At 40.1% G+C, this 26,670-nt stretch overlaps 1 protein-coding gene across 4 annotated transcripts in view; it reads right to left on the bottom strand.

The window, feature by feature from the left end:
- The window catches only part of dscama (Down syndrome cell adhesion molecule a), a 117,146-nt gene extending 105,491 nt beyond the window's left edge, over positions 1-11,655 (bottom strand). The window contains exon 1 of one of the 4 annotated variants that reach the window (XM_034889905.1): positions 10,739-11,628. In XM_034889905.1, the coding sequence (XP_034745796.1) occupies positions 10,739-10,781 (43 nt within the window). In that variant the 5' untranslated portion in view covers positions 10,782-11,628. Of the gene's footprint in view, positions 1-10,738 lie in introns of all 4 variants that reach the window. The other 3 variants (XM_034889903.1, XM_034889904.1, XM_034889906.1) reach the window with 3 other exon arrangements.
- Positions 11,656-26,670: the final 15,015 nt, after the last annotated feature.

Here is a 26,670-nt window from a genome sequence, read left to right on the forward strand (position 1 = left end):
CGCCACCCCCTACAACACTCGCTCCCTCCATCCCTGCCTCCCCTCCCTTCAACAGCCCTCCATTTCCCTCAAAGGCAGAAGTCATCTTCAGTAACCCCACTGCAGGGGAGAGTTCGCTCATATTGCTACAATGCAAACACATAGTCAGCCATCATCTATCACACATTTTACTCTGTTTTTAAAGAAAGATTTAAAGAAATTGTAAAGAGTTTTCTTGAACTCAATTTTTCTTGAACTCAATTTACCTTCAATTAAGACAAAAACAAATCTAAAAATCACAGTATAGTCATTATAGAAATACACCTTGTGATGCCAGAGTGCCATTGAATGCTATAGTGAGCAGTCATAATAGGGGACTCATTATTTAGTCCTACAGGAGCCTTTCTATACAGCCCTATTGTAAATCACCTTGATGGATACACAGTCAGTTGAGAGTAACACAGAAAGGAAAATGGCAGCGCTCTGCATTACAGCTGCACTCAATCCTCACACAGACGAGAGGGATCCTTTATTAATCATCATGTTTTTCTTTGATTACTAGACCGCAGTACATCAAAAACTGTGTTCATAACTACCTCCCAATGTCTCCATGCATACATCTCTCCCTGTCCTATAAGTGGACCGTGGGTCCCAGACAGCCTGCCTGGTGACAGGGGGGCTCTGCCAACACAGCCAGGCAGCAAAATACACATCAACGTATTCAGAGCGTTTAGTGCCCAGGATTAATCAAATTATAATTTAATCATCTGATCAAACAGCAATTAGCATAATCACTTCTGGGAAAGGCCTGATAGAGAGGAGACTGGAGCGGAAGGGAGCTGGGGGCTAGCAACACTTTAATGAAACATTTGCCATAATGTTTGAAAATGTTACATCTCGGGCTACAGGAACAGAGCTGGATTTTGAATGCTAATCAGCGCGGTTTGGTTGTGCCTAATGAATACGTCCAGTTGTCAGCCGCAGGGGAGGAAAGTGCCATCGAGGTCCTGATTCTATAATTGATTGTTAGTAAAGTCTGTTTTAGTTTTTGTGTTCATGCTTCCTTATTGGATACAATGTACTGCATGTATACAGTTTATATATTTGGATTCTAAAAAATCACATTCAATGCATGCATGTATTTGACTTAAGCCATGTCAGTATCTTATAAACAGGAAATACAGTGAAGAAATAAATGTGATTATTATATAAGTGTCATTATTGGCCTTGTTAACTCACTTTAAGTATGTGGTTGAGGAAAAAATATGAAGTTCTAAACAACATGAATTCTGTTTTACATATTATATCCAATTCACAATACCACTCCCATCATTTCACTATATGTGTTGTTTAAGCCCTTTGAAGATACAGTATCTTTTACACTTTTACATATTCAATCTCCAAAAATTGTAAGAAAATGATTGTTGAGTGAATAGTAATAATGTACTAGTCATTGCGATGCAAAACAGGAGGAGGAATTCAAAATGTTTCACAAGCAGACCAGACCCTCTGATAAAGGCCAAAACGTTAGGACCTTAGAAGTGATATGAAACTATACAGGAGGGCTGGGCAATATATCAATATTGTATCGATTTTGTGATATGAGAGTAGATATTGTCTTAGATTTTGAATATATCGTAATATCATTCATGGTATGAAGTGTTTTTTACCTGGTTTTACAGGATGCATTACAGTACAAGTGCTGTTCTAGCTGTTCTATTATTTACCTTTACTCCATTAAGTCATTAAATAATTTCTTCAGAATATTTATTAAAAATCTCATTGTGTAAATAACTTTTTGTCAAAGCACCAATAGTCAACCATACAATATTGTCGCAATATCGACATTATGGTATTTGGTCAAGAAATTAGATTTTCTCTATATTGCCCAGCCTTACTATACATATAGACAGAAGATGGTGAGAAACACTTAACTGTCAGATATACAAATGCCTCTATTGTATCTTACTGATATTTTATTCTTGTAGTTAAAGGAATGTTGAATTGTCACAGGTTTATATGCGGAGCAATATTGCAAATGCTCACACAGCACCATCTTACTTTACATCTAGTTTAAAGCTAGTTTGGTTGTACTTGAACATTTAAAGAAGGGAGGAGTCTCTGTGTCAGGACTTTACTCACCTCCCTATTGTCTTCTCAGAGACATACATAATTAGTAATACAATTGGGTACAAATTGGGCTCATTGCTCTGTGCATGCAGACGGGAGTCTCTGTCCTAGACTGTCCTGGACATGATGAGACCCCAACAGGGTGAGTCTCTGCTTAGCAACAACTGGGACCAACTTTTTCTTCTAAGGATAACATTCATAACGCAACTGCAGTGTTTTGCATAGAAAAACACATTTTGGAGAAAATGCAACGTGCCATTATCCACAGATGAGTCAACATATTCACAGTGAACATGTGCAAAAGGTCCACTGGCAACATACAGTATTTCACAGATATCTTCAATGTAAACACAATCAAGATACACAAACGGTTCAGCTCAAGGCATCTAAAGTGTGACAAGGGTTTAGGTAACTAAAAAGATTTTACCAGATCAGGAAAAAAATATCGCTGGTTAAATAGATAAACGTCAATGCAAAACTCAACACAAACCCTGATCTCCAAAGGAAGATCAAGCGCTGTATTTTGCCCATTCTCTATCAGTAAACATACATTATTGTTGCAAATTGGTTTCATTGGATGCAATTATGTGCAGACACTTTGAGTCTTTATCCGAAATGTATCATCTCTGTGTCTAACGACACAAAGCTCTGTGTATGTGCATCTTTACAATTGCTGCGTTTGTCATGCGCACAACGGGACTATGGCTGCAACAGGGTCTATATTGATAAAGGCTATACAGCAGATATTACATGTATTCATTATGTGCTGAGGTTGGTTACAATGGCCAATACATCTCACAAACGTTCCTCTGCTATTGAATTGTTGCAGTGGACGGTTTTAGATGAGCTCCAGCAGCCAAACTCTAAAAAATGTCCATGTTTGGGTTTGAGTAGGTGATGTCATAATCTGCTTTTTAGTTTGTCAAAATGACAAGATATCGCACACGACAAAAATAACTAGCCTGCTGGTACATCTTCATCTGTCATGTTCATAGACTCTAATAAAGAAGTAAACATACCATCCGAGTCTTAAAAGTGAAGCCAATGCAGAATTGCATTGAACCTGCATGATTTCTAAGTGCCAGCAGGGGGCGACTACACAGGCTCCAAAATAAGTTTCTATGAGAAAATTATACTACTTCTTACTTGATTTATAACCTCAGTTGACATTTTCATAATGAGTTAATGGTCTCAATCGCTAGTTTCAAGTCTTCTTCAATCCAGCATTATGTTCATTCTGTATATTATGGCCACCTTTTTGATAGAGGCAATTTAATGCGTCTCCATGGCACTGTGTACATTGAAATAGCCGTGATATGTTTTGGGTGTCCATGTTTTCGTTGTCGAACTTTGACCCTTTCATATTGTGTTTTCACTTCATTAATATTAATTACTACATTTAGGTTGCCTAAAAACGTCTGAATATTTTCACGCCTCCAAGTTTGGTAATAAATCTATAAGTGCTGTCAGTTAAACGCGTTGTTAACTGCGTTTACATAAACTTTATTTTTGGCCTAGCAAATTTTGGAGTTTTGTTCCCATGCTGTTGTAGCAACTAGTTATGTTAGAAAAAATGACAACACCACACCTGATCTAGCTAGACCGGAAACAGAACAACAGGCACACACGGCGTTTGGGCTGGCGAGGGACAAAAAGAAATCAAGGGACGTTCAGAATAGAAAAAAATGTGTGATTAATTGCGATTTATTGCGAGTTAACTATGACATTTATGCAATTAATTGTTTGACAGCACTAAAATCTATGCATTATTCCATGGTAAACCAGAGTTATTGCATTAGTTATGTTTTCAAGGTTCTCGTCATTTATTGTACATGCTTCCTCCGTTTTGCATATTCTAAGCTAGCTTATTTGGCTGCTACATTCCCAGTGTTAGCAAACACTAGCTAGTCTGTTAACATGAATATTTGCAAGCCTCCAAGCACAGACGTCACACTTTAAACCTTAAACTACTGTTCCTATGACGCCATCTCCTTTTCCCTCTTTCTTTTACAATTTTAACCCCCGACAGCTTTTTTGCTTTTTCCATCTTTTCCATTGACGACAACTCACTAGTCGTACGCTCGTACCTGCTCGCCCAGCGCTCACAGCGTCCCCGCTACCTCTTCTATGTCAACATTCAATGATGGAATCTTATGAGACAGGCCGTCTACAAAAGAAAATCAAAATAAAAAACAGGGCGCCTACTCTAACCTTTTGGTCCTCTTAAATGTTATATAATATTGAGGAAATGCAGAAATGATTTAGAAACCCACAACAGCAGCTACATATAGAAAATACCAAACAAATGTACTTACTATATATATATATATATATATATATACATGTAAATATATATATATATATTTGGCGCCGCCATGGTGCTGCGCACCCCTATGTGCCGCATATAGCAAATACCCGCTTTTTGCAATACTGAACCTACTGCCCTACTTTATGGTAAAAGCCTATAGACACAAACAACACAACTATTTGGAATCTTGTTCATATCAGTCCATTTCACAGATGCCAAAACTCCAAAGTTCACATAGTTTACCCTCTAATACTGTATTACTGTCTTAGTATACCAATGCCATTGTGCGAGAGCAATGTCATCCAAAAAGTAAAAGAATTTTTAGTAATAAACTTTGCTATCAAACTAAATTGTAGTGATTTATCAGTCAATAACTCCCTCATTCAAATAGAAAAAGTAAAACAAACCATAAGCAATATTCTGTCCAAGTCTACTTTCTGGCTTTGGATGCAAATTCAACCAGTTTATGAGTTATTAACAAATTAAAGACCAGTAATATGTTATTGTGACATCCATGTGAAGTGGCAGATGGACAGCAAATGCCAGGATGTTGTAAGCATCTATAAAGTGTTCACTTTATCAATAAAGCATTCACAAGCTTGGAACTCTCTTAATAGCTGTTGTCGTATCTGGCTTTCAAATGATGGCAGAGCATTTTTCTCCCCCATTTGCCTTGACCTTATTAAATTCAACTTCATATTTTTCTTGACATTTCATAAATCATCACACTGTTCCCATGTCTATCGCATCAGTGATTGGTATCAAAAGCAGCAGAAAGCATTTCTTTAACAATATGTAACCATATTGGCATGCAATATGTACTCTGGGCTATAACTAGGCAAAAGTAAAAGCTTTGTCTTTTTTCTATTGGATGTACAATAAAGATTGCTGAGTCCTAATCAGTGTCCAACAATATAAGGGTCAGATATGTTGGAAAGTGCCTAAAATAGTATCTGCATGGAAAATCTTGTTGATTTGGTATGATTCTTTAAGTTTTAGATACCACATAATACAAACTGACTCTGTGTTCCTTTACCCCCTCGCTTTCTCCTCTTTTTCCGCCCCACTACACACTATCATCTCCTCAAGCATTCTGGTCTGGGTTAAATGAAACCTTTAACAGTTCAATGTGCACCCATTAACATATGCTTGAGTCTACGCTTGTCGGAACAGCCAAGCTACGGCACAAGCAAACACAGTGAGGTGACACAAAAATCTTGACCCAATGGAACGGACACATCCTGGTGTGATTATTATAAGTCATTATGTGACTTATAATATTAATCCTTATGCATTATATTAAGTAATAATGAAGATTTAAAAAATCTAAACTTCCTACAAACAATCCAAAGACATGTTAATACGTGCATTTTACACATTTTGTGGAATTAGTAGAAGAATCTTTAAGAATATGTAACTAGTTGGATTTGGTGTTGTGATAACACATTGCATTATAGTGAAAAAGGAGTCCTATGGTGACAAAAGATTATCATAACATGTAAAAATGTGAGGTAAATTAATGTATGAATATTTTCAAAAAATCAGTATATGATGAACACCACGGGCATCAGTATATGTTGAATACACTGGCATCAGTATATGATGAATACGCTGGCATCAGTATATAATGAATACACTGGCATCAGTAAATGATGAATACACTGGCATCAGTATATAATGAATACACTGGCATCAGTATATGTTGAATACACTTGCATCAGTATATGATGAATACACTGGCATCAGTATATGATGAATACACTGGCATCAGTATATGTTTAATACACTGGCATCATCAGTAAATACAGTCACTCTTGTCAGAACTAAAACAAGACATGACTGTGATTTACTTGAAAAAGAATAATCCCAGTATTTCCAGTGGCCTACATTGTGTTGACTGGTGTGTTGATATTAATGCGCTGCTGAGGATCTGAGCTCAGCGGTTGTTTGCTGATGTGTGTTGCTGTGACTCTGTCAACCCGTCCTGACTCTACGTGAAGTGACAGATGTATACCAAAGGACACCCGTCTGCACAGACCTAGTTTCCCACTGGCCCTAATGTGACCTCTAAGCAACGCTGGTCTGACCGGTGATAATTCTGAGGGGCCAAATCAGTAAAATAGTAATTAACTTACAGTGTATGCAACATCAAAATTGTTAAATTCCTCTTAAAGACTGAATAATGTTCCACTTATAACATAAGAAATGCAGTGCTGTATCTTGTATATAAAGGTTTGTGGAAAAAAAGGGTCTTAACGTGGTGTTCAAACCCCAACCCTGTCTCTTAGAAAATACAGTTATACTAAATACTGCTAATTTGTTCGGCCAAACATATTTTAACCTTTATGTTGTCCTTGCGGGTCGAAAACTGAAAACAAATTGACATTTTTGTCTCTTATTCAGGATTTCTTTAAAGTTTTCACTAACACCACCTTACTTCCACTAGTTCTACAGTACTTTTTTGAATTCATGGTCAATAACCCTCATTTATATAGAATTATACCTAATATTTGAGTTAAAAGAGCAGAAATTATGAATTGTTTTGACAAAGAGTTAAGATCAGAGGAACGTACAGATGAGTTTAGTCAGGAATGAAAGTGATCAGTTGTATTTGCAAAGAGCGTTGTATGGAATCCAATCCATTTTTTTTTAGGTAATTTGGTTATAAAGAAACCCATATTTCAGATATAGACATTTTTTAAAAGGGACAAATTTGACTTGAGGGAAACAGGAGGGTTAAGGGAAATGTAATTACAGCATGGATCATGTTCACTGGCAACATTTTTGTTTTAAATAGAGGAAGTGCTACAGTTTTGTACCTTACATAAGAAGTAAGGAGGAAGTTGGGGTGGATGGTGGGTGATCCAAATGGACTACAGACCATGGTGAGATTGAGGCAATAAAAGACCTTTTGTAAAGGTTGTGAAGATTGCGGCCTTGGTTAAATAAAATCAAAAAGTGCTTTAAGTCCCTTTTGATCCCCCCCCATCTTTTGTCCACCTAGTAAACTACATACATCTATTGAAATAAATGAGTTGCTCTTAATTTGTATAATTACATGGCTACACACCATTGAATGACGTCCACATGTGTGTCATGTCATATCTTCATTGCAAACCCAGCTCTCCTCTCCTGCTTGACTGATTATAATCTCTGTCCTCATCAGGGTCAACTCCCTGCCTTGGTTACTCCTGATCCGAAGAAACAGTCTAACTGCTGATGACAGGTATTCAGATGCTGTTTTGTATATTTAATCCTCCAGAATCGTTGTTCAGCACGAAGGAGCAAGGAGACAGTTTTCTGTGTGTAATTTGTTGCTATAATAATCTGATCTGGGCTTTTTTTTCTTCTTTTTTTTATAAGAAAGAAACTGAATTCAGCTCCTACATTAACCATGTTTGAAGTCTGGATCAAGTAAAATGGAAAATGGTTATGTTTTAATAAGCGGAGGTACCTTTTCTCCAGCAGCCCCTCGTCATCCTAAACTGAAAGCTAAAAATACACATGCACAGAGTGATACCAAGAGCCAATTGAGGAGCTCCACTGTATATTTATACAGCTTATTAGCGTCTAATTGAGCATGTGTCAGATTTCCCCCCCCCCCCTCCGGCATAGCTGAGCAAAAACAACATTATGCCATTTTCCCAATTTTATCTCTTCATAACTACAATATGTTGCTCCCATTCCATTTAGGTTTTAATAGACACTTCTGAAAGAGCACTTTAAAAGCTCAAGCACCTCTGAAGTGAACTCTACAGCAGATTTTACCCTCTACAGCTGTGAATTGTTTATATCTGCTGTAATGAGCTGGCAAATGTGTTCTCAAACTGGCAATTCAGAGCAAATTGGAATTTGTACAGTTGATACTATTCCTAAATGACCACTGCAATGCTAGTGGTTGTAACCTTCTAAAAATGTGTTTTACTAATTGGCATTGCAAATATCAATCTCTACATAAACAGCCATGAAAACTAAACAGACAAAAATATTTTAATCATTTGAGAAATAAAGCATTCCACTGTGTTGAAATAACATGTGTCTCCCATAACTGTTATGGGTAAAGAGTGATTGGCTGAAATCTAGCAGGAAACATAGCCAGGGTCACCTGAACAGAGTGCACTGTTGCTCAATCCCAAAGCTCACACTGCAGCAACACTTATCACCCAGGTCTCCATAGAGATAACCTCAGCAGCCCGTACTGGCCCTAAAAGCCTTTATTTCAGCAAGCTACATCTCTCTGTCCAGAAGAGGTGCAACACGTACGATTCTGATGTAAGCCGCTCATTAAGTCTAATCTTTGCAGGTCTGTTTGGGGGAAACAAATGTGCAGCAGAGAGAATGCCGTCTAAGGTCAACAATCATAATCACTGTTATTTCGCCTACAGTCAATTTAGCATGGTAGAGAAATAAGCAAAATACAGAGAGAGGATTGTCATAATGCGCTCTGGGTAATTCTAAATGCTGCCACAAAAAAACACTTTGGAATCTCTGGATCAATAGAAAAGGTCAGTGTCAAATGAGCCGAGTCCGTCGATATGAATGGCACTGCATCAGCTGTGACCACAAACGTGGCATTCATCACAATTACAAGTGCTGCTGCTGCCATTCAAAGTTTCCATGTAGATGTCTCTAGCAGCAGCCATTTTGAAACGCTGTTGCCTGGACCAAAGAGACTGAAAAAAGCCATTCAAAACCAAAGCAATAGATCGCGCTCAGCAAACAGAGATTTCAGCACAGCTTGAGGTTTGAAATGGACATCAGTGTCCTCTGTTTCTTGAAATTGTCTCGCCTCAGTTACAGAACGGGGTCTTTGCTACACCACCGTCACTGCTTTAACTCCATCCTCTCCTGTAAATAACAACTGCCTTCATTGAACCCTTCAGCGTGGCCACAAAATGGTTTTCCTGTCATCTAAGCTTGACGCATTGCCATCTACTCTCAGTTTGCATTGTGTCCCCGTTAGATTTTTTAAAATCCCTTTCCCTTCGTCTAAAAGATCATCGAAATACCCCAATTTTCTTTCAAGCTGATTTCTGCCCCCCAACACACGCACATTCCACCCCCTACCACACACCCCTGTGTCCTCCTCATTGCCCCCCCCCCCCCTTCCTCACACACCCTTCTTGTATTCGCTGTAAAAACCAGTCACCTTTAGTCCGACAACCAATACAAAATGCACTAATAAACCTATCTTTTGAGGGAATTTACGGCAAAAAATAGGATCTGGATGTATTTTGCAAGATGTGCACATGGGCAAGGGTGATAAGGGCTTGTCTCTTTTTTTTCCAATCCAAAATGACTCCATGCCTGTGCTTCTAATATGGCGGGTGCAATGCCAGAAAAAAAGCACAGCCAACCTATTTAATCCTTTTTCTAGAAGAAGTACTCGACAGATCTATCAGAAAGCATGCAATCATACTTGCATGGCATTTAATACTTAAAATAAAACATGTACTTTATATAGGCCATTATAATGCATGCAAGTAAATACACTACATTATACTTTATTGATAATTATATCTTTCATGTTTTAGGAGTGGATTTGTGAACTGAAAAATGTATTTTAGTCTTCATGAAGAAATGATTTTAGTTCCATGGAGTGAATAATTGTTTAGTTTGAATGTAATTCACAGGCAGGTTTGAGATTTAAACAAACAAATGGTGACTGCACCAGGTGTACCTGCACATGTGTTAGGACAAAATTATTCACAAAAAGATCCTTTTTAATGAGCCACATGTGTGAAACAGTAAAAGGTAAACTGTTAATATGCACATGAAGCATCTAAAAATGATGTAGGAACATGCACTCAGACTGAGGCCCAGTGCAGTTTGATAAGAAACAATGATTAATCCCTTATTGCCAAACTGAGAATGAAGCAAAAATAAATTAGGGGTCTTATCTTGAGCCCTAGAATTTCCCCCAAAAATGTAATTGCACAGAAACTAAAATAACAAACATTAAAAATGCCTCCTTCCTCATGCAGTACAGGCTGCACCTATCACTCAACCTAGATTTCTCCTCTCTCCCTCTCTCTACTTGATAAAAGGCTAATATTAAAGTGTTTAGACGTTCATACTCTTCATCTCTATAAAGGTTATTGTGTATCTATCTAACACTCAAAAGACCCACTGTCTGTGTCAGGACATAGCAACAGCCTGTTCACAGTTTAATTTTCCAGCAAAAAAATAATAAAAAAAATCAAAATATATATCTTCAATGGCGAAATGCTTACATGCTATTTAGGATATTATTTGTACACTCTGTCCGGCGGGATAATTAACATACACTTACGGTTTAACATGCACAAATGCATCACCTACCATTCAAGATGCACTGGGAAAAGATAAGAGCCAATATCCACATGCCCCGCTCCGTTCAATATCCAGGCTTATGCTTTTTCTTCTTCTCTCCCCGCACTCTTTCTTCTTGTTATTTCTTCCTTTTATTTCTCCAACAAGTCAATTGCAATGAAAGAAAGGAGAGCTTGCAAATTTCTCTCTCTCTTTCTCTCTCTCTCTCTCTCTCTCTCTCTCTCTCTCTCTCTCTCTCTCTCTCTCTCTCTCTCTCTCTCTGAAGAAGATGAAGAGGAGGAGGTTCGCGAGTCTTCCTGCTGCTGATTGTCTTCTGGTACGATGGGAGAGTGTAGGATCCACAACTGTGCGTCTCCCCTTTATTGGACTGACCGCACCGCACCGCACCGCGCCGGGCTTCAGTGCAGCCGTCCCCCGGTGTCGGAGCGCTGCTCTGCTTGGAACATGAGGGAGCTCGGCTCGGTGCGCTCCGTTCCAGGTGAGCTGTGCCGCTGCTGCTGCTGCTGCTGAATCAGAGGCTGGAGACGCATAGGACAAATGGTCTATGCGCACACCCAACTCCACGGTTAAGCAATTAAAACAACAAACCACAAATCAAAATTCGGAATAAAGAAAATAATCGAGAAATAATAAATAAATGAATAAGTTAGAAGTCTATGCACTGAAAACAGCCAAGCATGTCATCTCAGGTATTTGGGGGGAAAAATGCGTAAAAGTTGGATTTTTTTCGAGGATTAAAAAGCGCATGGAGTTGATTGTTAGCTGCGCTGAAAACTCATTCTTTCTTCGCCTCCTCTCTCCGTCCGGCGAGCAACAAGCACACGCATCTTCCCCCTGCAGCCGCACACACAAACTGCGCACACTGGTCCCTGCGCTTAAAACCTGCCCTGCCTCAGAGCACTGTGGAATAAACCCTCGCCTCCTTCGCAGCCGATTTTCTCCCTCTCCATTGCCTTAAAGGTGCAGGGGTGGGGAGTGAGGGGGCGCACAGCTGAGCCTCTAAGGAAGCGTTATGAAAAATAAACTCTTTCTTCTGTTTTAGCACAGACGCGGGATCAAGGTGTTCCACTCAGGGAGAACAAGCTGCGCATTACCATAAGCAGGAGAGAATTAGCCCATGCAGGACATCCTTCTATGGTTTGCTGGTACAGCTGTGGTGTAGCAAGCTGGAGGATGGATGCTGAGGAGGGAGGGAGGGAAAGAGGGAGAGGGAGTGATGTAGGCTACACCTGACTGGATACAGTGTAAGCATTTTGTGAGGGGAAAAAGAAACAAAATTATCTTAATTGGAGGAGATCAGATTCAGTCTTTTAATGTGTTTTCTGGATAATTTATGTGCCCCAGGGGCAGTTTGGGGATCCTGCACAGCCTTACCCCTGCATTCATTAATTGACCTTGACAAATATAAGCAGCGACACCCCCCCACCCACCCCCCATGCACCAAGGGGCATCAAACAGCGGCCATGTCAGACATCAACAGCTCCCTGCAGGAGATCACCTCCATTAAAGCCGCAAAGGAGGAGGCTGCAGATTAATATGTGAAAACTAAAGTGCTCCATGCTGAAGACATAATAGTTCCAGTGTATTTAATTTAAATAAAAAGAAATACCCAAAACTGTAGATTTCTTCAGTGATTATTATTATTTTGGCAATCCAAAGAAACACGAGTGGAACAAGAAATGTATTCCTTTTAAATCTTCATCCGTGTCATGTTTTTCAAGCACAGTGTTGTGATAAGAAAGTCACATTTACATTATATGTTGAATTTGAAATGATTCTGAAGGCACTGACACAATGGTAACTCCATGTGACTGTTTGAATCCAGTGTGGCCCATTTATGTTCAAATACTGTAGCAGGCGAGCCAGGCTTTAGCCCTGCGCCCAGATACAGTGTGTGTCTCTTAGATTTAGCATCCACATCAGACCTGCAACATGAATATGCTATGCACCAAGAATACAGGACCTGTCACTGCCTGTCTGGCCCATGCATGCGCTTCCAGCCAGGCATCCCCAAAATAAAACATATCATTATCACTGATGCCAACCATCTGAACCGAGACGGCAAGGAGTAGGAAAAAAAAGCGCTGTTCCTCACACATTAAATCCAAAGTATTTTTTGGTTTATGTTGAATTTGCCTAATCCCCCTCCTTGTCATTTTCCTTGGCTCCCAGCAGTGAGGGGGTTTGTTGTTCTTCCAGTTCTGCTGTTGTGTTTATTGTGATGTGCATACCTCTTCTTCCTCTGCTTGCCGCTATACAGCACTGGTCTGCAGCAGCCCACTAACCTTTTTAAATTATTACTAGAAACCATAGAGGAGACTTTTTGCTCCAGTTGTAGTCAGTGTAGTACCTATAGACTGCCTGTAAATATGAGAGAAGTCATTAGATAAACTGGATTTACACACTGAAAACCATTGATATCTAACTTCACAAATTAGTGTTTTTCATGTTGTCTGATGTACTGTTAGATTGCAACATGTTGGCCTTGTATCATATCTCTCATCAAGTCAAGGAAGTCTTGCTTTAAGATTTCAATATCATCTAACCCCAACCGGTCGTCGACTATTTCCTTAACCTAACAGCACCAAAAGGGAAGCCAACAGTCCCGAATAAGCGCGTTTAGATCAGACGCTAATGGAGACTTTTAGCGTCAATAACAACGACAAAGGCACCTGACCAAGCATCCGTGTTTTACGAGACGAGAGTGAGAATGCGTTGACCAATTACCTTGACACTGACCCATTTCCTCACCAGGCATGTTGATTTGTTGCCTTTTTGTTTTTTTGTCTTGCTATGTCCCATAATTTAGCCATCTGGTAAACAATTCTCTTTAGGGTTCATCCTTAGAGGCTGTTTGGGAACAGAGACTGGATTAAAATCCCTGGCGCTATGGTCATAAAGAGATCAATCCTTATTCTCTAATCCCTGCTTTAACTCCATGATATGCTGTGTTTTGATCAAATCAAAAGGTATTATCCTCTTCAAACCCTTCTGGTATTTAAACGTCAAACCTTTACAGACTTTTCTGTGACTTATTTTTTGCTCTGATGAAGCGGTTTACTGTTCTGTATGGGCATAAAAGTTTAATAGTTTTTGAAAATGCTGCTTGTTTAAGTAAAATACTAAAAAAAGAACGTACAAATAACAGAAATGTCAACTTTAGCGATGTTTTGATGTTTTGAACGTCACATACAGTGAGGAAAATAAGTATTTGAACACCCTGTTATTTTGCAAGTTCTCACACTTAGAAATCATGGAGCGGTCTGAAATTGTCATCGTAGGTGCATGTCCACTGTGAGAGACATAATCTAAAAAACAAAATTCAGAAATCCCAATGTATGATTGTTTAACTGTTTATTTGTATGATACAGCTGCAAATAAGTATTTGAACACCTATCAGTGTCTATCAGCTAGAATTCTGACCCTAAAAGACCTGTTAGTTGGCCTTCACTATGTCCACCTCCACTCCATTTATTATCCTAAATTAGAAGCACCTGTTTGAGGTCGTTAGCTGCATGAAGAAACCTGTCCACCCCATACAATCAGTAAGAATCCAACTACTAACATGGCCAAGACCAAAGAGCTGTCCAAAGACACTAGCGACAAAATTGTACACCTCCACAAGGCTGAAAAGGACTACTTGGAAATTGCCAAGCAGCTTGGTGAAAAAAAGTCCACTGTTGGAGCAATCAATAGAAAATGGAAGAAGCTAAACATGACTGTCAATCTCCCTCGGACTGGGGCTCCATGCAAGATCTCACCACGTGGGGTCTCAATGATCCTAAGAGAGGTGAGAAATCAGCCCAGAACTACACGGGAGGAGCTGGACTATGACATGAAAAGAGCTGGGACCACCGTGTCCAAGGTTTCTGTTGGTAATACACTAAGACGTCATGGTTTGGAATCATGCATGGCACGGAAGGTTACCCAGCTTAAACCAGAACCTGTCAAGGCCCGTCTTAAGTTTGCCAATGACCATTTGGATGATCCAGAGGAGTCATGGGAGAAAGTCATGTGGTCAGATGAGACCAAAATATAACTTTTTGGTCATAAATCTACTAACGGTGTTAGGAGGAAGAAGAATGATGAGTACCATACCAAGAACACCATCCCTACTGTGAAGCATGGGGGTGGTAGCATCATGCTTTGGGGGTGTTTTTCTGTACATGGGACAGGGTGATTGCACTGTTTTAAGGAGAGGATGACCGGGGCCATGTATTGTGAGATTTTGGGCAAAAACCTCCTACCCTCAGTTAGAGCATTGAAGATGGGTCGAGGCTGGGTCTTCCAACATGACAATGACCCGAAGCACACAGCCAGGATAACCAAGGATTGGCTCTGGAAGAAGCATATCAAGGTTCTGGCATGGCCTAGCCAGTCTCCAGACCTAAACCCAATAGAGAATCTTTGGAGGGATCTCAAACTCTGTGTTTCTCAGCACCAGTCCAGAAACCTGACTGATCTAGAGAAGATCTTTGTGGAGGAGTGGGCAAAAATGCCTTCTACAGTGTGTGCAAACCTGGTGAAAAACTACAGGAAACATTTGACCTCTGCGATTGCAAACAAAAGCTGCTGTACTAAATATTAACATTGATTTTCTCAGGTGTTAAAATACTTATTTGCAGCTGTATCATACAAATAAATAATGAAAAAAAATCATACATTGGGATTTCTGAATTTTTTTATTTTTATTATGTCTCTCACAGTGGACATGCACCTACGATGACAATTTCAGACCCCTCAATGATTTCTAAGTGGGAGAACTAGTAATAGTAGTTTGTAGTAGTGTATGGCAAAGCGGGGTACTGCAAGGCATAACAAGACAGTAGAGCGTAGCACGGTTTAACAGGGCATCGCAGGACGTGTAGCAGGACCATGGCGACAGCTGCTACCATGAATGAACTATAATTTCAGCTTTTTTAAAATAAAATAATGATGTATCATGTCACATAAATTAGGTGTATTGACCATGAATTGAAAAAGGTCAAAAAAGTGCCAAATAGTTGTTGTTTTTTTAAAAGGGTGAAACACATTGGATAAAAAAAGTGGCAGAAAAGTCAAAGAAAAAAATGCCCCAAAAAAGTTTTCTTCTTTTAAAAAAAAAAAAAAGGGGATCAAGTCCATGGCTGACGTAAAGACAACACAAGGGTTAAGAATTCAAGGTTACAAAGGGAGAGTAATTAAAATATACAAATGAGCATTCTGTGCAATCATGATGCTGCTTTAGTCACCTCTGAGAATGAACCGTGTTGTTTTTGGTGTTTCAGTTGTATTTGTTTCATGTAAAAACTAGACAATACTGAGACTCTACAGCCATATCTCTGTACACAGCCTCGTTTAGCTACATGCTGATGTTAGCATGATACGATGCTTACGATGACAACAGTGTTTAGCAAGTGTAATGCCACTTGTCAGGTTTATTTCCACTGGTAACTTCATTACAGTTGTTGTAAGAAGAGAACAGAGAAAGAAAGAGTTGGGAAGCTGGTAGTAATGGAAGGACTCTTTGGACAGGTGTATATTCTCCTTATAAAGTTTTATGTTGTTCACAACATGCACCTTACATCTTAATCTACATCATAACATCTTAATTCCCCGAATGCTGCGTGGCTGTCCACTGCTCCTAATGCTTAGCAGGGATGTGCAAAGACATTTTGGAGGGGCCGTTGCTCTAATCTGGAAAAAAAGGCAGCCCCCCCCTCCTCTCTTCCCAGTTCAGACTTCAAATATGGAGATGTCTCCAAATGAAACATTGTAATTCTGAATAAGTTCTACAGTCTAATGTACCTTTAAGTTAAGAATCCTATTGGCCGTGGCATCTATCTTTTTACTTATCAAGCTTTTACTGGCATGGCCCTTTTAATAGGAACACTCATCAACCTCATCATGTAGACGTCTGATTGGTTGAGTGATGCTCTGCATGCTCTCCCTTCCTCTCCGGTCTGGAGCCTTGTCCTAGGCCTCAGCTTGAATGGAAAGATTAGAATCTGAATAAAGTCACTTATACAGTATGCTGTGCTTTTCACTGCTAAGAAACTTAACACTGACACTAGTGCTGACATTTGACCTTTAGACTCTGGCTATACTCAGTAAACGATAAAATATTTTTTGTGTGTATATATATTTTTACAAACAATTTATTTTACTTGATCCCCAGGTTCTCAAATGCTTTGTGAACTGAAACTTTTCATATACAGTACATAAAATAACAAATTCACAATGTCATACACGGCATAGACACAATAGACTGTGCATTTATTATTAAATGACACATTTGTTTCAATGAGGTATTACCCTACTCCAACTTAAAGGAATGCTTCTAATAAATAGGCCTACTTCACATTAAATGAATAATGTAGGATGGTTGCTCGATGTTATCAGATGCTTCTCTCACAGCTGGTCTGCTGACTAATCCCGCTCAGCAAAGTTTCTGATCTTTTAGCTGCTCCATTTAGCTTCTTCTCTCTCTTCTTCAGTCATCTTTGTTGTCAAGGCATGCTTAAGCACACAAAACTGACGTTAAGCTGTACTCTTTTCTTTTCTTTTTTAAATGCAAAGTTTATTAGATTAAAGGGAAATTCCTGTTGATTTCAACATGTAGCTCTGTTTTAGTTTAAATTTAAAGTGCTTCCAGTTGCAAGAGAAACAAAACCAATGGGTGCCTACATTGTGTTATCCTCCTGCTAGAGTAAGCACCCAACGGGCTTAAACAGGGCAAGTTTTAAACTTGTTTTTAATCTCTAAACATGCTCATAATGTCATTGCCATTGCCTAGCCATGTGCATGTATTGCTTCCAAGGGAACACAGTGAATTTGACTGCAGTAGATGTGACAGAAAGGCATAAAAGTTGTGACAATCGACTAGCGTGGACTTCACCAGAAAACAAAGAAATAAACAGATTAACCACTTTTATGCCTTTCTGTCACAGCTACTGCAATCAAATTTCCTTTTAATGACATTTTGAGCATATTTAGAGGCTAAAAATAAGTTTAAAACTTGCCCTGTTTAAGCCTCTTGGCTGCTAACTCTAGCAGGAGGATAACACGGTGTAGGCAGCACCGATTGTTTTCATTTGTCACTCATATTTTAAAAAAACAGAGCCACATGTTGAAATCCACCTTAATTCTCCTTTAACCTATTGGGACATTAACGTATCATCTAATAACAAAATAAGATAAGATAATTTGTCACTTTGACAAACGTCACGTCTGATTTTTGGTTGAAAACTCGTGACATATTGACTGTAAGCAATGTGAAAGCTAGCATGATTCATCCCATCCCTGAACCTCTCTCTTCTCTATGGAACAAACACTCCTGTAATGGACGTAACGTAGCTTTGTTAGTCTGCTGCTGCAATATAGGCTGCACTTAGCTTTGGTTGCTAACGTAGCATTTTATAAGGCAATGCTGTGCAACGTAATGTTGACGTTACAAGCTGAAGTTGCATTTTATTCAAAGCTCAGGTGGATTTCTTTGGTTACTATTCAAAGGACACTTGTCATGATCTCCATAACTTTAAAAACTTACATGAAGGCAGATGGGCTTGGCTTTCCCTCTTTCATTGTGTGTGAGAACATAAACAAAGTCACGTGACTAGGGACAGAGGTTATTGCTGAGGGCAAGATTGGATGATATGTAGCGATTTAATTTGATTTAAAAGGCCTAATAATGCAGCCACCGTAGCAAAAAAGTTTTAGTTTTTTTTTACTTTAGGTTCTTTCACCAGAGGGGCAGCTAAGCCATCAGGGTAAACGGGCAGTTGTCCGGCAACAATAGCCCATACCTGTGCGTCCTTATAGGTTAAATGCAGGGATTTCATTTCACTACCATGAACTGTTCAAACTAAAAAAAAAAGTACAGCTTGGGCTCATGTGAATTTTATAATTTATTTATAATTAATACGGTTTATTGATCCCCAGTGGGGAAATTACAATTAACACTTTGTTTTGTTAGTAATCACTACACATAGGCCTGAAACACACACACACACATGCTCAGGACCTATTCATGCCCAAATGGAGACATGTCAGAGTGAGTGGGCTGCCAGTTAGACCAGCACACTAAGAGGATGGGGGGGGGTACAGTGCCATGCTCAAGAGCACCTGAGGTGAGGTGTGGGAGAGGTGACCTGGCATCTCTCCAGCCAATCCACACTCTGTACTTTCGTCCGTACGGGGACTTGAACCAGCTACTTTTCGGTTTCCAACCACAACCTTACACTTCAGGTATTGCCACGACGCCAATGGAAATTTTCGCAGTATGTTCTTTTTTCACGACTGGATTTCTGTTATCTTCCTCTTCCAGGTTGGCGTTCCAACCTGAGGACTGTGGTCTGAGTTTTTTGTTGCACAACGACTAAAACTACTTTTGAACGTACACATGTAAAACAAGTTCCTTCCCAAGGCTAATTTGAAGAGCCACCGCTGCGCCGTCTGTCGCTTAGCACCGCCCAAGACGATTGTGTTTGGTTTAAAGAAATACATCAGAGCACTTTTTTTATCCCATCCCAGAATGCTGTGAGGACTAGCCAGACCCTCCTCTGCAGCGCTGTGGAGGAAGGTCTGGCAAAGTGAGACTAGCCATAGACTAAAGGATAGGACATGTTCTTTTTGACTTAACGATAGGTGAAAAGCCACTAGGTACCAAAATGATAACAATTTGTCCTGAGGCGTATTGACAAATCCATCAATGTGTGTACCAAAAGTCAACCTCGTAGTTGAGCTGGAGGAAAAGTCAGTAGAATATATCATCAGAGAGTGATGAAAGTCACACTAAGCCACCCGGAAGTTGTTACAAAGATATTTTAGTTTGGAAAAATGTGGTGAACCAAACCACAGACATTGCCATCTAGATACAGAAACAAAGAACAGTGCTGGTGAAAAGCAGCATGGGGGGGGGAAGTTTACTAAAGGGCTACTTATACTGCAAGTGGAATCTGAGTACACCAGCCAATTTGAACTCATTATTAAACACAGAGACCACAGCAAAGTCTATTAATATCCCACAATGCACATATTGTGACAAATGCTTGTCAGGTTTATTTCCACTGGTAACTACATTACAGAGAACAACAAGTTGTAAAGCTCGTAGTAATGGAGGGACTTTCTGGGCAGGTTTATATTCTTTTTATAAAGCTTTATATTCTAGAGTTTCACAATTAGGTTCCCTTAATCTTGTTGTATAATATCGGTGTCCAGTTTACTTTCATTCCTCTGCATGGTTCAGGTTTTTAGCGGCTTATTAACAACATAATATGTGTACATGAGTTCAAAAAGAAGCTAATGTACAGTGGGGAATATCTATAAATCTTGACAATAAAGAGCCGGTTTTCCCAAGGGTAACTTGTACTCAAACATACTTTGATTATGTTCAAACATCCCAATAGAATATATATATATCTGATAATGTCTGATGATGACCGAGAATGGCAGGTCCATCTCAATCTGGGACTCATAAGGAATAAGTGAGCTTCGCTGCTTGGGTCAGACTGCTGAATAATTCAAACCACGTTAGGAGGTAGAAACGGAGGAACAGTGGTCTAACGTACATCCTGAGACCCTCATTTAATTAGATGATCTTTCAATCCTTCTCTCTGCCCATAAATCCTGAACAGAACGCGAGACAAAGTAGCAATTCAAGTTTAATGAGTCGACATGTCTCCAGAATAAAGAAATGGAGAAATCGTGTTCCCTTTATAGTAATTCCTTGCCATTAGAAGGTGGAAAGTGCTGTGTCTGCTTGAAAATAAGATTTGTGCCATAAGCTTTCAACTGCAGGTTACACAAAAACAACACTCTGATCTCAAAGTCAAAGCAAAAGAAGCATCTTTAAAGGACACATTTAGCCTTTGATACCCTCAAACAGTTTATATCAATCAGTTGATGTTCCTCCAATCAGGACAAATGTGCAGCTTCTCCCCAAACACATGGTGTTGGGTTATATTCCACTGAGGTCACTTTTGACAAAACAAGTGGTAAAAAGCATGACATGATGGCACCATGAATCTAGAAAAGTGCATGTCAATCTGTTCAGTCATCGTCCGTATATTTCAGTCTGGACCAAAATGGCAGACTTGAGTGACCAACCAATTATTAGAAAGACTGGCATAGCTATCCATGGAGCTATAACATTGCTTAAAAAAGGGAAAAACTAAACCTAAACGGTGACAATTCCATTACTGTCTTTCGTCTGACGTTAGACTACCAAACAAACCCACAATACGCTGTGCTTTCAGTTTTATTGTATTTCTTTCTTTTGTATGTTGATAGATAACTGAAGTGCAAATCAAATCTTTCATTCAAAAATGACTCCTCTGCTACATATATAAGGCCTTAACCTTATTTGCTGCAGTAGTCCTAAAATGTGTGGCATTTATACCACATGCATGGTTGTTTTTATGAATGGAAATAAAATGTCTCGTAGAGCCCTAGTTAACAAGGCTGAAAACCACTAATTTTCCCCTCATTGGTTTCCATAATCACCTCGCACAGTAGCAAACCAATGAGAGGACAGAGCAAAGCTCCTTGATGGCCCACCTAGTGGATCTATACATTGATTACACTCAATGACTACTTTGCATCTCACAGCTCAATGCACTTCTGTCCAGTCCTGATTGAGTGGACAGCAGGGTCATCTAGAGGTAATTCTAGGATTTTAGGAAGGGGCAGAATGTAAAACTTGCAACTAGTACACTCTAGTTGATTATTGAGACACTGATGGAATTTCATTTTGGACGGACAGGACATAACTGATGGTTGTTTCCAGAATCTTTGAAAAAAATGTTAATCTAGATGTTGTACGATCATTTCCAAGAGAATTAGGATCCCCGGATTTATAGTCTGTATCCCGCCGGTGGATTTCCCAGGACTATGGTTAACTGCTCCTCAGATCTCTGCAGGGTAAACCCAGACAGCTAGCTAGACTATCTGTCCAATCAGATTTTTTCTCGCATGACTAAAATAGCTTTTGAAGTTTTTTTTTCCACCAAAACAAGTTCCTTTGGCTCTGTCTGGTGCTAAGCACCACCCAAGGCGATTGTGATTGGTTTAAAGAAATGCCAATAAACCCAACAACGTTTTTCTCCCATCGCAGAATGCTGTAAGCACTGGCAAGACCCTCCTGCACATTGATGTGTTTTAGTTTGATTAATAATTGTTTAATGAGGGTCCAAGTTGTTGTCAATTCCTCATGGGGGCGACAGAAACTAAGCACCATAGCTTTAATGATGACATTAATTTATTTATTTTTTCTTATAACTTCCCACATTTAAAGGAGGTGGACTGGTAAACTGTTTTTTTTCTTTTTTTGCCAGGGAGCTTTTTTTGAATTCTTGAGTAATACTGGTTTTCCAAAGTTTTTTATATTTTGTAGTACTCAGTGGACAGCATTTCTTAGCACTTCTTTTTGCTATCCTTTGCCCGCCCTGAGAATTTGGCCCACCCATGATAGAGAGAGACATCATGGCTTTTAAACAAGCAAAGTTGCAGTTGGTCAGGGCCACACCCCCACTCTTCACATTAGGGGACCACTAAGGTCTGTATAAAAGAGACTTCAGAAACAGTATTAGGGAACCACTAAGGTCAATTTAAAAGTGACTTTAACACACTATTAGGGGACCACTAAGGTGTATATAAAAGAGACTTCAGATACAGTATTAGAGGACCACTAAGGTCTATATAAAAGAGACATCGACACAGTATTAGGGGACCACTAACGTCTATAAGACACTTCAGATACAGCATTAGGGGGCCACTAAGGTCTAATTAAAAGCATCCAAAGAGCATCATGTCATGGTACCTTTGAGATGTTGTCAATAAGTGTGGATGAATCAATTGTCATTCTGGTAGGTTTATGAATCACAGGATACAAATATGTGGAATAAAGTATATTAAAAAATCATTTGTAGAAGGCACGTCACGTTTGAGAAGATCAATGTTCAAATTAAGTAACACACTATTTGTGTTCCTTACATAGAGTTTCATATCCATTGTATAATAAAGGGCATCAATAAGACTTCTAATTTCATAGTCAGGAGGTTTATAGATACACAATATTTTTTTATAGAAAAGAAAGGGAAGTAGGAATTTCAATAAACATTGAATCCACTGTGGTCTTAGCTAGGTATTGACTAAGCTTTTTTTTTCAATAGTTATAACTATTTACCACAGAAATTGTGACTCCACCTCCTACTTTTTCCTATCTGCAGGAGTGGACAGGATTAAATAAATGCTGTATGTGTTCTTCTCTCATTGTGACTGTGATACTACACTGACCAGAGATGGGAAGCACTGTCATTCACAGAGCAATAGTAAACATATTTGAGTTTGACTCTTCTGGTCCGTAACTGTCCAACATGGGGTTGCAGTGTTGCTTAGTAACCACAGCACATGACTGACCTTATCGGTACGGTCATAAAAATGTATGAAGTCCTTTTATTCCTTTTCCCTTCTCTGCTGTGCTCACTCTCTCTCGCTCTAATACAGAGAGAGAGAGAGAGAGAGAGAGAGAGAGAGAGAGAGAGAGAGAGAGAGAAAGAGAGAGAGAGCAGCAGCAGGGTGGTAATGAAGGGCTATACCTGACACATGCCACAGACTGCATCAGGCAGCATGAAGAAAGTAAGGTGGGGGAGAGCATCCAGTGGCAGGATAATCAGCAGTCACGAGCCACACAGGAAAACAGCAGAGGATGCAAATGTGAAAGGCGCTTTACTTTCACTGAAATATCTTAATCCGGCCACTAAAGATAAATAAAAAAAACAAGGGATGCAGATTTAAAAAAACATATTTGGATTATGTATTGTGTAACCTCTGATCTGTCTGTTTTCAGTATCACATCACTGTGATCTACTTAGTTCATCTAAATCTGTCTAGTTTACAGTGTCTTAATCTGGGTTTAATCCCCAGAACATATTTATGGAACTGGTGAAGTATTATGCGGTGGTGGTATTGTATGTTTTTTTAGGCCTTTAGAAGCCAGGAGCAGCGCTGATGATTCCATGCAGGATATTAAGCACTCCGTCTGTCAGCTCATTGACACAGTATCAGAGGGACTGGCTATCTCGCAAAGTGCTGCTCTGTTGTTCCCACAGGGAGCACAGATGTTAGACTTGCTGTCGCCGCCGTCGCCATATTTTTTTTTTTTTTTGCCCTGACAACATCTGCACAGCTGTGTTGTCGGCTGCCACGCACAGGCCACACAACCTGCTCTTGAACTGTTGACAGCTAGGGGCAGGTTGGCACAGATGGCAAGGGGGGGGTGTCAGGGGACACGCACCGGGTGGAGGAGGGGGGTGGCAGGTAGAGACTTTGGCTCCCATCTGGCCCAAGTGCTGGCACTCTGCCCGGGGGCATCTTCAACGTTTAGTCGACAGAAAGCCTGTCAGGAGTTGGAAGTCACCTTGTACTCTCTGGTCAGTTTAATGGGAGTTGGAGATGGCATGGGGGGGCAGTATGACAGTGGAAGGAAAATAATGGGATGTAACTAATTTATCCCAACATAAAGTAGAAATACAAATCTGAGTGTTTTGTTTATGCTTGACAGAAACTACACACTATAGGTTTCAACAAACAGAAAGAAAATACATGTTTTTATGACTGAACTGAAATAAGAATGTTGGGTTTTTTTGTTTGTTTAATTTACACTTATTATTTTTCTAAGGCACAATTCAGGGTCAAATACATGGACAGCTTTCACCAAATATCCAGAAAATTGCTACATACAAAACTGACTGAAAAAAAAGAGTTTTGTGAAGACATAAATCAGAAGATTGTCAGCCACATATTTGGGGATGAACACTGGTACTCATAGAAGTGGGTCCGGAAACAAAATCCTGAAGAGGGCCTGGACTCTCTACTTTTCTGGAGTTTCCCAGGGTGAGAAGCACCTGGCGGTTAAAGAGAGGTAAGGTCAGGGTTAGGGCTAGTGAGGGGTAAGGTTTGGGTTAGGGCTAGCGAGGGGTAAGGTTTGGATTAGGGCTAGAAAGCGGTAAGGTTAGGGTTAGGGCTAGTGAGGGGTAAGGTTTGGGTTAGGGCTAGTGAGGGGTAAGGTTTGGATTAGGGCTAGTGAAGGGTAAATTTAGGGTCAGGGCTAGTGAGCGGTAAGGCTAGAGTTAGGGCTAGTTAGGGGTAAGGTTTGGGTTAGGGCTAGTGAGGGGTAAGGTTAGGGGTAGGGCTAGTGAGGTGTAAGGTTTGGATTAGGGCTAATGAGCGGTAAGGTTAGGGTCAGGGCTAGTGAGTGGTAAGGTTAGGGTTAGGGCTAGTGAGGGGTGGGGTTAGGGTTAGGGCTAGTGAGCGGTAAGGTTAGGGTCAGGGCTAGTGAGCGGTAAGGTTAGGGTTAGGGCTAGTGAGGGGTAAGGTTTGGGTTAGGGCTAGTAAGGGGTAAGGTTAGGGTTAGGGCTAGTGAGAGGTTAGGGTTAGGGTTTGGGTGGGAATCTACATATCAGAAACCGAGATGCGGTCAAAGAAGATGTAAAAATGAAAGAACTACACTCTGGACTGAACTCTAACATACAACCTCAACAGAAAATCAACATCATGATCAGATAGGAGAAAAATGTTGAAAGCCTAATCCTGAAATTGCTGCACATTGGTGTTCAAACTTGTATTACACCGTTCAGAAGGTTCAAATTAGTATTACTAGATGACACAAGATTTATATGTACAGTTTTCAGCTGTGATCCAGTGAAAATTCAGTCAACTGTTTGTTCTGCTTGCGGTGGAGAAGTGTTTCAAACATTCTTAGTTTAATTAAATGTTTTAATTCGCTGAAGATTCTGTGTTTGCAGATTTCATGTGGCCCTAGTTATTAGTAGTCCTAATAGTAAGTAATGTAAAGTACGTTTTTTGGGGGTTTTGGGGTAAATCTAACCTCATGCTTTAAAATTCAAGACAATGTTTTTGCACCGAGTGAAGAATTAAGATGTAGCCCTCCCAGAACTTGCTCTGGTCCCTCCCCAAACTAAATCATCAGACTAAAGAGACCAACTGGGGAGACATGCGGATCACAATGGCTGTGATGCATGGGGCCTCGCCCAGTGGGAGCTCTGGGTTTGACCTGGACTGGCTGTCCAGGGAATAGGGCCAGCACTCAAGAAAAGCGCTTTACGGATGGAGCATGTGGTAAGGTCATCTCTTCCCCCTTCTCTTCACCCCCTTCACAGCTCCCTCTTAATCCCAGCCTGAAGCTTCCTCCATTCCTCCCTACCTCACCCCCTTCCTATTCAGCATATCTCGAGGAAATGCCACCAGATGCCTTGTGTCTAAGACAGGCATTATGTTCTTAGAGGATGTCCTGGTAATTCTGGTTTTTACCAGGCTGCTGATTATTTCCATGCTGTCTAGAAGTGGTGGCGCCCATGAGAGGCAGCACCCAACCACCCAACAGGTAGCCAACTCCACACACATGCCTCCACTGGCTGTGTCACGTGGTGCTTCCGTCTATGCAAAACAAGATCTTCAAGGCCCAGAGGGGGACATATGTCTGTTTGTAGTACAGGGTTGTGGGGATTAACATTCAGGGAATCAATTTACGGATACAATGCACAGACAACCGGAAAGATCGTTAGTAAATTACAATACCATTGTCATTTCTTTTTAGTAACATTATTAATGGAATCCAGGCGGCAACTAAATGGTATTCAGGGATTATCTAAACGAGAGTACACCAACAGCAGCGTTTAGTGTTGTATTTTATAACATGTTACTCATCAAGAATTTAAAACCGGAGGAGCAGGACTTCATTTGCGATAAGAAAACGTGTCAATCATGGGGACTCGGGGAGAAAGTGGTTTGTCAGACCCTGAGGGGGCCACACTGACCTAAATACAAAATTGTCAACAGCAATTCCACACTGACCAACCAAAGGAGAACACTGGGGACACAAACATTTAACTCTGCAAAGATTCCATCGGTTGAAATAGCTCCGCTGAGAATCAAAATTTCTA

The sequence above is a fragment of the Etheostoma cragini genome, chromosome 13 (assembly GCF_013103735.1).
Source record: "Etheostoma cragini isolate CJK2018 chromosome 13, CSU_Ecrag_1.0, whole genome shotgun sequence".
Classification (NCBI taxonomy): Eukaryota; Metazoa; Chordata; class Actinopteri; order Perciformes; family Percidae; genus Etheostoma; species Etheostoma cragini.